The sequence below is a fragment of the Lampetra planeri genome, chromosome 12, assembly GCF_965212315.1.
Source record: "Lampetra planeri chromosome 12, kcLamPlan1.2.h2, whole genome shotgun sequence".
In the NCBI taxonomy this organism is placed as follows: Eukaryota; Metazoa; Chordata; class Hyperoartia; order Petromyzontiformes; family Petromyzontidae; genus Lampetra; species Lampetra planeri.
The window spans coordinates 6,978,337-6,993,453 of NC_136118.1; the positions used below are offsets into that span (position 1 = coordinate 6,978,337).

Sequence of the window (15,117 nt, forward strand, 5' to 3'; positions counted from 1 at the left end):
GGGGGGCAAAAAGCTGCCCCCCCCCCCACCACATATTCTATTATTCTACACCCGCGTTGGGGTGTTAGGAAGGAGGGGATAAGTCGATGGGATGTGTGCTGTTGGTAGGGGAAGCATAGAAGTGCAAAGCCGAAAGGAGGCCTTCTTCTCGGGGTTGGTGGAAGGCGCGAAAGATTAGATAGGGGATTGGATGAAACCCAAAGATATTGTACAGTATTCACATGGAAACAAGAAGGGTCTGAGAATAACTTGTAGCAAGATTCCAGAAAGTCGGGAGGATATATAAGGGGTGTTTGACAAGAGCTCGGGGCCGTGGGGATAGTAAGAAAGTAGCTGATGAAGAGCTACCTCCGAGTGTGTGTTACAGTACTATGTATGTTGGTGACACCTAAACAGCACTTTCCCCAACAGTCTGTTAAGGCTATACGGGGGGGGGGTTCTTTGTCTTGTATGTTGAACTTATTTTGCACCGTACGTAGTCAACCGTGATGAATCGGAGGTGCGGCAAATGTTCTTGGAACAATGGAGCTCCCTTGCCAAGACGACCCGTGTGGACTCGCTTTCATAAACAAAAACAAAAGCGCTGCCCAACACGGCCACGTTTCTGTCTGCGCCGGGGAGCGACCACAGCGACCTGTGTATGCAGCCCATGGCCACATTCTGTCTGCCCCCTTGTATAAATGCTGTGGCACACGGCCACGCTTCTGTCTGCGCTGGGGAGCCCTACAGCACTGTTGTGCAGCACACGGCCACATTCTGTTTGGCTGTGCAGCAAGCAAATGCTGTGGCACACGGCCACGCTTCTGTCTGCGCCGGGAGCCCCACAACAGTTGTGTGCAGCACACGGCCACGTTCTGTAAGACTGTGCCGCGAGCAAATGCTGTGGCACACGGCCACGTTTCTGTCTGCGCTGGGTGCCGCACAGCAACCTGTGTATGCAGCCCACGGTTACATTCTGTCTGCTCCCTTGTATAAATGCTGTGGCATACGGCCACGCTTCTGTCACGGTTAGCCTGCGTACAAATGCCGTGGTACACGGCCATACTGTTTGTTGTTGTACACCGGACAAATGCTGTGGTACACCGCCACGCTTCTGTCTGAGCTATGCTGAGTACAAATGCCGTGGTATACGGCCATACTTCTGTTTGTTGTTGTCCACCGCACAAATGCTATGGTACACCGCCACGCTTCTGTCTGAGCTATGCTGAGTACAAATTCTGTTGTGCAGGGCCATGCTTGTGTTTGTGGCTGTGCGCCGCACAAATGCTGAGGTACACCGCCCACGCTTCTGTCTGAGCTGTGCTGAGTACAAATGCTGTTGTACACGGCGCTGCACAAATGCTATGGTACACCGCCACGCTTCTGTTTGAGCTATACTGAGTACAAATGTCGTGGTACACGGCCATACTTCTGTTTGTTGTTGTACACCACACAAACGCTGTGGTACACCGCCCACGCTTCTGTCTGAGCTGTGCTGAGTACAAATGCTGTTGTACACGGCGCCGCACAAATGCTGTGGTACACGGCCACCCTTCTGTCTGCACCGCCCGTGTATTCCCCCCCCCCTTCAAGTTGAACGCTCGCGATGACGTCAGACCCAAGTTACAATCCACAGCGCGGATAATCGACACCACCCTCGCGTCTCCGCGCGCGATTGGACAGAGGCGCCGTCACGTGGGCGCGACGGACCAATGGGCGCGTGCGCGGCGGGAGAGAGAGAGGGGCAGCAGCGTAAGCGGGCTGGGAAATGTGAAGCGTTCCGCCAGCCCGTTCTCTCCTCGGCGTCCGTCTCTTGCGCGTCTCACTTCGCTCTCGACCGCCCAACCACCGTCTGTTGCGTCGGCGATCGCCCTTCCTCGAGGTACGAGGAGCGTCTCGTGCAACGCGTGCTCGTTTCGTCGGCGACGCGCATCGACTGTTTGTACGCAGCTGCGGTGTAGGCCCGCCTGAAGCCACGTTCTTGTCTGGATTCCCCGCCGCGCGAGGTCGCACTAGGCCCCGCGGGACGGTGTGGACGGGTTGGGGGTCGGGGAGGGGGAGTCTCTTCGGGGTGAGCGGGTAGTATCGTCGTCGGATTTCAGTGTAAATCGGTTGAATGTTGATTGTTTTTGTTTGTGCCGTCACTGAGTGTGTCTCAAGAGTCGTCGGGGAAGGCGAATTAATATAATAATTATGTCATGTTTTCAGGAAATCTTACGGTGTTCCCAAGATTTTGAGGAGTATCTTGCTCTGTGGTGTTTGACTAATTGCTTTTTGATTGGTGTTTTGCGTGTGGTGCATACGAGGGCAAACAATTCAAATCAATCTAATGTACTCATGACATCTCCATGATGTGTCAAGACTTTAATGATGTTCTATCACTCCGATCATTTTCCCTTCCACTTTTTGGTGTATCCAAAAGCGTTGCAGTAGATTTGCGCTGAGACCACGAACACTAAAAGTGCGCAAACCACATCGTGGAAGGTGTGTGGTTTAGGGGTAGTGTTGGGGTTAGTGAAAGGGCTTTACTATCGCGGGTAAGTTGGTTCGGGGTAGGGTTAGCATTCGGTAGGTGAGTGCGTTCCGCCCCTAAACTATTTCCATTACAACTCCGCATTGCAACGTAAGGCATTTTCAGTTTTTGGCCGCGTGTTTCTGATGTTTATAGCGCTACCAACGTCTTGGTGTGTATGTTTGTCGCGCTGCCGTTGCGTTACAGGGGAGAGCTGGGTGCAGTGCTTCGTAATTGTGTTGTTCTATTTCACAAGACTATACAGGAATACACGTTCGCTGCTGGTTTCATTTTAATGAGGTGAACTGTTGAAACGTTCACGACTCGCACAACAGCAGTGCAAATGCCAGGGATTCCTCATAGTTAGCCGTCGGATCCTGTCTCGACCACTGCTTTAATTGTACAATGGCCCTTGTATGCGTGCGGGTATTACGTGCCAGCGCTGACGCTGCGTGTTACATTCCTGGCATCCGTGGGATGCGGAGAAACTGTGACAATGCTTAACACGGCAAGCTTGAAATTTGTAATGCAGCTGGTAGTGAATTGGAAATTATTCCATTGTATTTTAAACTAAATTAAAACTTTGATTTAACATTTAATGTTTACCTTTGTGCGAAGTTATGCGAGTACAGTAGTTTCCATCTCGTGACTGCTGCCAAGTCTGGTTGCAGGGATTTTTTTCTTTGAACAGCAGCCAACAAATATGAAATCCTAAATGTTTAAGTGGTCGGCCTCTGGAGATTGGCGATGGGATGATGTATGAGTTATTGTGCTGATCGCTCTGACGTGTTTTAGTGTTCTCTGTTGGTGCCAATGATCCATTCTAATTGGTTATAAGGGATGTTTCACTTCTCACATTGAAAGCTTTGTATTGATGATGAAAGCAGTCTTTGGGTTTGCTGTCTCCATGTCACAATTGATCTATTGCTGTTAAGTGCATGTGCTTTGATATTCCCAGAGGTTGAATTTTACTTGTAAAGCTAACAATCCAGCGTATGTGTTTCAGTGTACTTGCTATATTTCACACATATGCAGACATTGGTTTGAGTGCTGGTACTTAACTGATTAACAGTAAAAAGGTATTGCATTACAGAAGAGAGACATGCTGCAAAAAACCTTGATTGTTTTACGTTCTTTCCTCACTCCTAGGTCTATTAGATTTTGAAGAACATCAGTCTGGATTTGCTTGTGATCAATGGATACCATAGCCAACTTCAATGATCTCACTTAACACAGAATTGTGGACCGCATAGTTTTATACATGTAAACGTACAACTCCGAAGTATACGGAACTGTTCGATACTTGTGATCACCCGTAATCGTTTGAAAAACATCCATTAGGTCTCCAAAATTTAGCACCTAGCAAGGACACTACATAAGCACCAAAATGAGTGCCAGCAACAGCTCTTTGAAGAAAGAACCCAAAAAGGACTCGGGTGGTGGCCAAGGGCAGGTGGCGTTTGTTGTAGACAATACTATCAAACGTCCCAACTCGCAAATCCCACGGAAGAAGTCTTCCAACATGGAAGTGGTGAAAGAACTTAACAAGTGCAAGGAGCAGAATGCGACCCGACTGGACTTGGCAAAGCGTTCCATCGCAAGTTTGCCTCCAAACATAAAGGTATCCGAAGTGTGTTAAGAAAATCTAACATTTTAAATCACACCTGCTCGTTGTGCAAAATGTGATAATCTTGTTATACATCCTAGCACAAATATAGTTTTTAGTTTAAGTAAATTTTCTGTTGAGAAAGTTGTGTTGGTGATTTGTTGGATATCACATTGCAGCTCAATATGTTTGGGAGAGAGTAGCTATGTTTGTGCAGAGCACGGACTTTACAATGAATGTGTGGTGCATGCACATAGAACTTATGGTTCATGCAGCTGTTTGGACAGTGTGGTCAGCTGTTAGCCTCTTGGACATATTACAGCAGTCGAGGGATACTAAATCTTAATTTAAATGTGCAGAGCTTGTAAAAAATTGGATGAGTCGTATTTTTTTATATACAGTGCCCAACATTATTATAGGAGCAAATAAATACGTTGTATTCGTTTTGGCTTTCACTACTTTTGGTTTTTAAAAGATTCACCCGCTAACTGATGATGTGTTGTTTTTCAGGAGCTGACACAGCTGACAGAGCTGTACCTTTATGGAAACCGTCTTCCTTGCCTACCGACAGAGATTGGCTGTTTGGTGAACCTGGTGACTCTTGCGCTCAATGAAAACTCACTGACCGGCCTCCCTGACACGCTGACAGGCCTCACCAGCCTGCGCATGTTGGATTTGCGCCACAACAAACTGAGATCTATTCCACCTGTGGTCTACCGTCTTACTTCGCTCACTGTGCTGTACCTGCGCTTCAATCGCATCACTCAGGTGATAAGACTTGTTGTCGTTTAAACATGCTGGCTGAAATGTAAAGTACGGTAATAATGAATTGGACTTGGAAAGTGCTCTTCATTGATGGATCACAAAGTGATGTATACGTTGTATGTATATTTTTTTGCAAATGTTTACTATTCTCAAGCACATGGACCAATTCAGCTTCATATCACACACTGAAATATTTACAATAGTTTTGTAATTAATTGCAAAATTCTACGTTTTTCAACAATGAAAGGAGTATTTCTGGAGTGTTGAAGCATTTTTGTTACACTGTTTTCACTGCAGGTGGAAAAGGACATTGGAAACTTAAGTAAACTCACCATGCTGAGTGTTCGAGAAAATAAGATCAAGCTGCTCCCAGCTGAGATAGGTAAGGGGTGACCTGAAGTTATAACAATCAAAGCAACAAGATAATTGGTTGAATACAAACAAGTCAAAAATATATTAATCCTACATTGTCACACCACCACAGTAACATTGTATTCGTCAAAAATTCTGTATTAAGATTTCAGATTTATTTAAAGTATATATTTTGCCTATTACAATTAAAACATTTACAGAAATTAAGTAATGCAATTACATTAGTGCAGTACAGAGGGACTGCAGATGAGTAATGCATTTCTCTTGTCACATTGTTCAAACCAAACCCACACATTTGTGTCTGAAAAATGTTTAACTAAAATAGCACAAAGGAATTCTTTAAAGTAGGTGTGTGGGTGTATGAAGTAACCTTTAATGTATAACTCTAAACTTTGGACTGTACAGTTTGAGGTTATAAAGTTGAACTGTTCTTTGTTTTTAATGCAGCATGTATAATATATTGCTAGTTGTTAGTATAGTAATTAAGTTTATTCTCTGCAGTTCTATTCGTTAATTGTATTGAGCTGTTAATTTTCAAAAGGCTTTTAAAAATATTGTATTTGAAAAAAAACCTAGAAAAGAGATGGCCTTTTACACCACAACTTAACAGTCCCTATTAATTTTCAGAAAGAGGTATTGTAAGGATAACATAAGCTTACCTTGACACCTATGTGGCCACAAATGAGATGTGTAACCATGATGTCATGCCTCACTGACTCAAGATAGTTGAATAAGGATGAAGTATACAAACGTCCATGCTATAAACCACTTAAAATATATAGGGAGGGAATGTCATTTCCAGGTGAGGCATGAAAGTCATCCAATAGTTTTTAAACAGTCTACAACAGTTTTAAGCATGTGGTAAGATAATAATGTTGGGTGCCTAGAATGATTGGCAAAGTAATTTTGACTTGCTCAGCAATTCTAGTATTTCTTGTTTTCGATATTTACACCGTAAGCACTAAAACATTTTGCATTCTTTTGTTTTCCAGGAGAGCTGAGGAGTTTATTGACACTAGATGTGGCACACAATCAACTGGAGCACTTGCCAGAGGAGATTGGGAACTGTGTACAAGTCACCAACCTTGACCTTCAACACAATGAGCTCCTTGACCTTCCCGACAGTATAGGTAAGATTTAAATCGGTCACTCAAACTTTAACAGAGCGGCCCTTCACGATAAAATTGTCACACAGAGCACTTCACATGTAAACATAACATTACATGATTAAAATTTGAGATTCAGTATTCTCTCGTTCGCGATATTGGCTTATGAAAACCTATCCTTGATCTCATCACTTGATCTCATCACTTTTATCTCATCACTTGATCTCATCACTTGATCTCATCACTTGATCTCATCACTTGATCTCATCACTTGATCTCATCACTTGATCTCATCACTTTCTCGCATCACATTCTCTCTCATCACTTTATCTGATCGCTTTCTGTCTCTCTCAGTGCAGTCGTGTAGAGTTCCAGATGCGATTCGCGGATGAACAAAATCATGGATAGCAAGTTCTTGAATAACAAAGGGAATACTGTACACAACATAGTATAGAGTATACAAAGTTCAAATATATAAGAGATTATAAAATACATTTATCATAATTTAAAAAACCGCTACACCTTCCTTATCAGATGGTGTCCATGGTGCACTCTGTTTGAGCACAACATCGATGAGCACGGCGCACCACGAACACCCTACGCGCAAGGAACTGGATTGAGCTTCCTGATACTCGGAATACGATCCCACAAACCAGGGCTATGCACCCATAAACTTGGACTACGAACCCACAAACCTAAATTGGCAACCCAGTAAACCGAGACCACGAGACCACACACGCAGACTAGAAACCCACAAACCTGGATTTATTAACCCACTCTTGAGCGAGAAAGCTAATTCCATGCACAAACCGATCATCAACGACTGATGTCAAGCCGTCAGACAAATCACCCCACAGGGAATTGTGTTAGACCAAAGAGATTGGTCTTCAAACACAGTTGATTGCAATATAACTCTATCTGTGATCATTTTAAGTTGTAAGTATCCAATTATGCTCTGTTATAGCAGGACAATGGTTGTTTTGCACCTCGCATCAAATATAATTGTGGCTTGCATAAGAAAATTGAGAATGCTGTAGAGCTTTATATGTATTAAGCATGTACTTTGTGTTGTTCCACCATCTCTTTATCTGTGAAGGATAGTAAAAACAAAGATAACCATGATAAAGTCCCATGCTTAACCTATTATTGCAACAGTTTTTGTTCATTAAATGTAAGAAGCGAAAGCCAGGGATATAGGTCTGAGAGGCATGTGAAATAGTTTATGTACACATCCTGCCATGGCAAAATGTTATCCTTGTTGATTGTCTGACATTTTAACTCAAGTTACTATTTTTGTTTTAAATTTAGCATTGTGGGTTGATCCTTAAGGTACATTTGTAGCTACAAAAATACACTACCACATCAAGTCAGTACAAACCAGTTTTTTCATGAGAAGTGATGTCGTCACACTAAATAGGTTTCTGTTCAGAATTAATTTTCAACAGTGAAACAATTATAGTGTTGCTCTGATTCTTTGCCAAGTTTCTGAGACTGTTAGTTGCACATTATGGAGGATGGTGTCAATAAGTTTTGGCAGTTCAGCATTTTGCATTTAAGTTTCGGAGAACTTTTAGACGGCACGGTAGGACCACTGCCAACTTTTTTTTTATACGCACAAAACACTGGTGTTTTTAGCACAGTGTGCTGATTAGTGAAACGGTATTGAAACCAAATACTGTTCTAACCCCCATGGGATGGCACCGCACGCAATGTTTTCCTGCTGTATGTCTGTAAATCATCAGTGAATATAAAGGTTTCTTTAATTTGGTCGTGTTTTCTTGGGCTGTAAAAATGCAATCAAAACATTTAATGTAGAGAACCACAGAGAAGTCAACTTTGAAAACTGTATCTCATGCCATCATGTATTTTATGCCATAAAGTGATATCCATGCACAATTGCAGCTGTTGTATAAAAATGTATTGCATATTCATAGAATGATAATGATGATACTGTAGCTTTTAAAAATACTTGGCAAAGTACTTTGGCACAAACAAGTATATTTATAATAATTACAGTTCTTTGCCAATCTACTGCTGGATGAAAGCCTCCCCACTGTGGCAGTCATGGGGATTGTTTGACCATACTTCAAGCTTATTCTTGGTTCTTTCAGTAAGGTCACGTAAATGGGAAACAAAAACTAAAAATGTAAGTAAAATAAAATAATATAATAAATGCTGGTTAGTAACAGTTCAGATATCACTTGCCACTGATGTTAGCCATCTCTGGGAATCAAACTTGGTTTGCGGTGTTCATAATGCAGTGTCCTCATGCTTTTTCCCTCCATATTAAGCATATTTGTATAACATCTCAAATTAAATGGTGCTTATAGGCGATTATATAAGTTTCTTATGCTGGGAATACACCACTCAATCGTCTTTCCATGTTATTATGGCATTCAAGTGTCTTGCATTTCTGAATGGACAGTTTTATTATATTTTGGTTGTATTTTACATCCTATATGTGATGGTAAGGGAAATGAATAAATATAATATTAAATCGGTTTGTTATCCTTGGTTATTTTAGATAAGCCATTAAAGTTGAATGACCAAAAAGTACACACACCTCTATACATTGGGAACACGAGTTACATTTGAAAATGTGTATGCAAATGTGTAAGGTGCAAAACTAATTACAAATGTTCTTGCCTCAACAGGTAACTTGGCAAGCCTGAACAGACTCGGTCTGCGATACAACCGACTCTCTGCAGTGCCCACGACCCTGGCAAACTGCACCGAGTTGGAAGACTTAAACTTGGAAAACAATAACATCTCCACTCTACCAGAGGTGCGTGTGATACCTAAACCCATTACTTACACTTTTTTTATTCAATATTGTATAATCGCTTTCTGGGTGTGGCTGTTTTTGCACTGTAACGTAACACTGAAATGTGTAATCCACCTCCAGGGTCTTCTTTCAAGCCTGGTGAACCTCAGCAGTTTGACCCTAGCCAGAAACTGCTTCCAGGCCTATCCCGTGGGTGGCCCCTCCCAGTTCACTACGGTCTATTCCCTCAACATGGAGCACAACCACATCGGCAAAATTCCCTTCGGCATCTTCTCCCGTGCAAAAGCCCTCAGTAAACTGAACATGAAGGTAATTACGACGAGGGTGTTGTGTGAGCCACTTTTCACATTTAAGATAAAGTATATTCCTGTCAATGGAATTGTGCACCGAAGTTAATTAACTGGCTGTTGTGTTGCTTCTTAGGATAATCAGCTAACTTCCTTGCCTCTGGACATTGGCACCTGGAAGAGCATGGTGGAACTGAACTTGGCCACAAACCAGCTCACCAAAATTCCAGATGACATCTCAGAGCTGACATCTCTAGAGGTCGGTCTAATTCGCTGCAATTAAACACGAAACCTTTTGCATGTAATAACGCTCACTGTGCATAAATATAAGATGACACTTTTTCAGGTTGTTAGGTTGTATAAGTCGTTAAAATTTTTACTTGTGCACATTTTTTTTCAGATACTGGTGCTGTCTAACAACCTTTTGCGGAAACTGCCTCATGGTTTGGGCAATCTGCGAAAGCTGAGGGAATTAGACCTCGAAGAGAACAAGTTGGAGTCTCTGCCAAATGAAATCGCTTACCTCAAAGACTTGCAGGTTCGTAGTGGCTCTCCATGAGACCCTATTTATGTAAAATATCCTCATAGAAAATGTTAAGCTGATCACAAATTGATAATTACCCTGGTTTATTGTTAATGTATTACAATTGTTGGCAGCATTCCATTGCCCACCAATTCTGGCTTTCTGTGGCATTTTATCAAATGTCGCCATGGTCTTCTAGTTGATGATTACATTAATGTTTTGAAGTGTTGAATGTGTTTCCATGGGATAGCTTCCTGTTTTGCCTCTGTTCCAGTAATGAATCCAGGTTTTATCTCTAGCTACATTTTGTGATAATTTCTTTTTACTCAAATGGCTTCAAAAATCTGTTGAAAAAAATTTCACTTTTGCTATTTAATTGGTGTCTGCATTTTGGGGACCCAGACCAAACTGACATGCCCAGGTTTTCAAGCGGGATTAGATCACTTGGCTCTGATATACCCAGCAAAACTTGTCATACTTTTTTGGATATTACAACTATATCCTCCTCTTTTTCACATTTCTGCGGTCGTTGCTTCCACTGGATGTGTTAAGTTGAGGGTCTTCTGAAATATAATTTCTATTCCATCTACACTTCTTTTTTTCACCACAACCTGACTTGGTACACTGTAGGTGCGTCGTCTACATTAATATCCAACATTGTCTCATGGATCCATTCCTACATTAATGAGGACTTCAATCACTGATTTGTGCTGCAATGTATTCAAATCCGTAATTCACCCAAACAATCTTAAACTGCTGCTGAGCTGGCATTTGGCATCACACTGAACTGAAGCTTTGGAGAAAATAATAACAAAACACTTTGCAACGTATCCACTTGCCAAGCTCCCATCTCGATTACTCGGGTGGATAACTTTGCTGGCGTACCTCGTCTGTTATAAATATGCCTTTAGAGTTTGGCTGCTATGCCTTTCCACGTGATATGCTACTTCGTTGAGCTATCATTTCTGGCCAGGTTGCTTTTGAAAAAAATCTGTATAGCTCAGTGGGCCTTACCTGATAACATAAAAAGTTTATAGTTTGTTTATACCTTACATGAGTTTATGTAGATATATGGTAAGGCCACTGCTTTGGGGATATGTCCCTGAAAAACGCGATGTTAGGCGAAACAATGTCAATCTAAACCTAGTTTACTATTGACTTAATGATATAAATGTAGCATACGTTCCTGGGGGTTATTTTTTTCATCAATTTGCAGAAAACATAGAAGTATCAAAAAAATCTAACAAGATACCCACGAAATAGTTTATAACAAGTTTCTATAAATAATGAGTTCATACAGAGTCCTCACCAGAGATGGCAGCGGAGATTGCATTCAGTATAGAGTGGCGATGTTGTAAACTGTGGCTTTAGCGGCCACTAGGGGGAGCCGTGGCGTTGTGTCGTCACGTGCGCTGTCCCAAACGATTGCGTTCTTTACTTTAAATGTTCAAAACAACGTTATAAATCAAATGCATTTTAAATCGAATTACGTCCCCCAATTCGTTTGGGAACGTTATAGTGAAACGGCTTGTATAGGAGCAGCGTAAGTGGAGGACTTGGTGTGTACTGCATTGTATTTGTTCTGGAAAATCAGTTGGTATTCCAGAAGTCCAAAATGTGCTGGTAATTATATCGTTCCCTTTGCGATGCCTACCAGGCTAGAACAAAAAAAACCTACAATGTCTTGTGTGATACAGTCCTTTACTATAGTTTTGCATTTATACAATGGCTGCTTTCTGCTGCATATATTTACTCTGGAACAGAAATTAGTTCTGACAAACAACCAGCTGACTTCTCTGCCAAGAGGAATCGGTCACCTCTGCAGCCTAACACACCTCATGGTTGGGGAAAACCAGCTCACCCATGTCCCAGAAGAAATAGGTAAGTCCATTTTTTATCATGGCAATATGTTAATAAAGCATCAGCATTGAAAATGTAAGCATATTTACCCATAACTCATGTGTTGCCAAGAACAAACCTACACACGTGGAAGTGCAGTGCTAACACTGATGGAAACTAATGTACAGCTCGGTAAGCTTGATTGTAATGCAGTACAAGCTGGATATAACCAATACATTCTTACATTACACTGATGGGGGGAAGGCAAAGGGCAACTTCAGATATAAGCACACTTTGGATATAAGCACAGCTAGAATTGCTCCCAAGGGGTGTGCTTATATCTAGCTTCTACTGCACTGGTAATAATGCCCTATATTTATCCAGGAAAGGCTGACCTGAGCCAATAAATTCAAGAGGACCTTGGATTGTGATGTGTGACAAATCCATTCGGGGGAAAAAAAATGATGTGCTTGATATAAACCCAGAAAACCTCACCAAATATCGGGCTATTTTTCAGGCGATTACAAAACGAGTGGTTGGCTCAGTTGTGTATTCATCTGGCTTTCTCTGGCTTGCAGGAACACTGGAGAACCTGGAGGAGCTGTACCTGAATGACAACCCCAACCTGCACAACTTACCCTTTGAGTTGGCCCTTTGTTCAAAGCTGCTCATAATGAGTATTGAGAACTGCCCTCTGAGTCAGCTGCCTGGCCCCATTGTGAGCAGTGGACCTTCCTTCATAATACAATATCTGAAGATGCAGGGCCCTTACCGTGCTATGGTCTGAGTTTATCCCAGCAAGACTGCAGTGATTCTAGAACGATTTACAGGGGACTAAAATATGCAAGTATAAGATCCGCTGTGATAAAAATTATAACCCGTTTACTTGTTTTTGGATGTGGCCTGACAATTATATGCAGCTTACTTTTAAGACATGAATTTTACATCAATCTATAATACTGCTTTTTATTACACTACTATGTTTTATGAGTCATCTTAAGGTATATACAGTAATTTAATATCCGAAGTCAGTTGCTAAAATAAGTCAGTAACGTTTTGCACGTGTAAATGCATAACTTGACAGCAAGTGCTTCCAGATGCACCACAATATCAGCATCTTGACTGATTTTCAACCTCTCATTTATCAGTTCTTGCTTGACCTGTGAATTTCCATAATTTTCTCCATATTTCTGGCCTTCTGGTTAGAGGTTGTCAAATTATTGGTGTATTTTGTTTCTATTATAATTACAACTACATTTTTTTCAAAATTGTTTCTGCTCTTGGCCATACTGTCTTGTTAAAACACAGTAATAGCTATTGATCATTTACACGGTTTTTACTTAAGCACTTCATATCATTTATCTTTGGAAAAACTATCATTTTGGCAGTACTGTACTAAATGCATCAAAGGTTCTAGAATTGTTTGCACCAGTGTAAATATGTGACATATCTTCTGCGTCTACTGTAATAAATGCATGACTCTTTAATCTGAAGTAGTATATAAATATTTTTTATGTAGCTTATAGTTTGCTAGACTAATAATAGCCATTATGGTAATGTAGAGGCGGAGTGGTTAGTACTGTATTTTGCTTTTAAATTCAAACTGCTAACTGTGGGGTGTCTGTAACATAGCGTGTACGTATTTCACTGGCAGATATTGGCTAAATGGAGCTGAAACCGAAACTTTGTATTCATGATTTAAACCACAGTAGCACCAATGGGCCGTTGTGCAAGTTTAAATTTTAGCATAAAAAAATACAATAACGCATTATAGGTGCTGGTGTTTGCGATACAGCATGTTTGTGTAATTCCTGCCCCAGTTACACTTGGATAAGGTTTTTCTGCATCGTTATTACGTATTTGGTTGTATGGTTTTTGATCTTGTTGAGGGTTTTTAGGAATTTAAATCTGTAATCATTTGACAGCTCAAAAAAGTGTAAATCTGTACAGTACATTATTACATTTGGTTCTGCTTGTTTTGTGTTGATCTGTTTGTTGGTTAGGTCTAAACACCTACTTTTTCATTTAGACATTGGTGTTCATTTGCCTTTTGTAAACAATTTTCCAAAGATTTATTTTCTGCCTCTTCTAGCTAATTCTTATATTGGTCTTCTGTTGCAAAAAAAACATATACTGTATGTACACAGAAGCAACTTTTTTGCATTTTCCATTATACCATTGGAGTTTTACAAATTGAATACCCTTAATTTTAATTATGAAGGTGTTCTACTGTATGTACTGTATGCATGTAATATAGGGTTTTCAAAATAATCAAATGCAGTTAATTTAAACGTGTTCAGAATTTGAGACAAGTGTTCATTCTTAAAATGCCAAAATTTTGTGGTATGGCATGTTTTGCAGTGGCACCAAAGGTTTTACATTGCAATTTGGATCATGTAGTATTGGAAATAATTGGGACTTTTTAAACATTGTAATCACTCTAAGTAGATAATGCAGCTGCTCGTCTTCGCCATGAGGTTTGTGCTTCGTAAATGTATGCCATTTGTAAAAAAAATGTTTAACGGATTTTTCTTGAATTACAAATGACCTGCTACAAGTGGTGATGCCATAAAAGCTTAAGCATCTGAACAAATTGCTAAGCACACTTAGTAAAAACAAGTTTTGTGCATTTTGTAATTTTCAGTCGTACAAGTAACATTAAAAAATGTAAAACTTCGTGTTTTTATATTTTATTGCATTTAAGTGAACCTGGCTGCCACTTCAGTAGGTGCAGCAGAACTCCAATACTTTGCAGTGATGTGGGGTGGGACCTCACCTGTAAATGCGGCACTGAAAATTCCCATCAATGATACATTGCAGATTTTAGCCACCCAGCTACATTAATCCACAACAAAATATGAATATCAGGATAAACCACTCCAATAATCAGTGAAAATAACAGCGGATGAGATTTGCCATTTTTTTCCCAAAAACCAAATGCGGTAGTCTTGTCTGCCATATGGGTCTAAATTGTAGAATTTAGCATTGGTAAATATTCAATCGTAGAAAAATACACTCCAGTACCTAGAAGATAATAGCAAAGCTGGTCTGTGCAAATCAACCATTTTTTCCTCTCCATTTGTCTCTACATGTTTCTTGAGATATCAGACACGTGTTTGAAACATTTCAAATACACTTGGTTGTTTCACCGCACCTCCGATTAGCGTGGTTGGATACATACGGTGCGAAAGAAGTCCAAGCATAAACACGCGTCTGTCGCAGGCACCACGATGGGAATTTTATTGTAAGTGCGACGAGCACATTTTTGGAGGAATTTGCCGTATATCATCCGAGGACTTGTAGTTTCTAGGAATTTTATCCATTCCTAGAAGAGATGCAAATA

General features: G+C 40.9%; 1 protein-coding gene across 1 annotated transcript; it reads left to right on the forward strand.

The window, feature by feature from the left end:
- Positions 1 to 1,708: 1,708 nt before the first annotated feature.
- On the forward strand, positions 1,709 to 14,450 carry SHOC2 (SHOC2 leucine rich repeat scaffold protein). Its single transcript, XM_078599361.1, has 11 exons — positions 1,709 to 1,861; positions 3,641 to 4,112; positions 4,608 to 4,865; positions 5,160 to 5,244; positions 6,227 to 6,364; positions 8,995 to 9,125; positions 9,246 to 9,434; positions 9,549 to 9,671; positions 9,813 to 9,950; positions 11,699 to 11,816; positions 12,353 to 14,450. The coding sequence occupies exons 2-11, from the start codon at positions 3,879 to 3,881 to the stop codon at positions 12,559 to 12,561; spliced, it is 1,623 nt and encodes a 540-aa protein (XP_078455487.1). The 5' UTR covers positions 1,709 to 1,861; positions 3,641 to 3,878; the 3' UTR covers positions 12,562 to 14,450.
- The last annotated feature ends 667 nt before the right edge of the window (positions 14,451 to 15,117 follow it).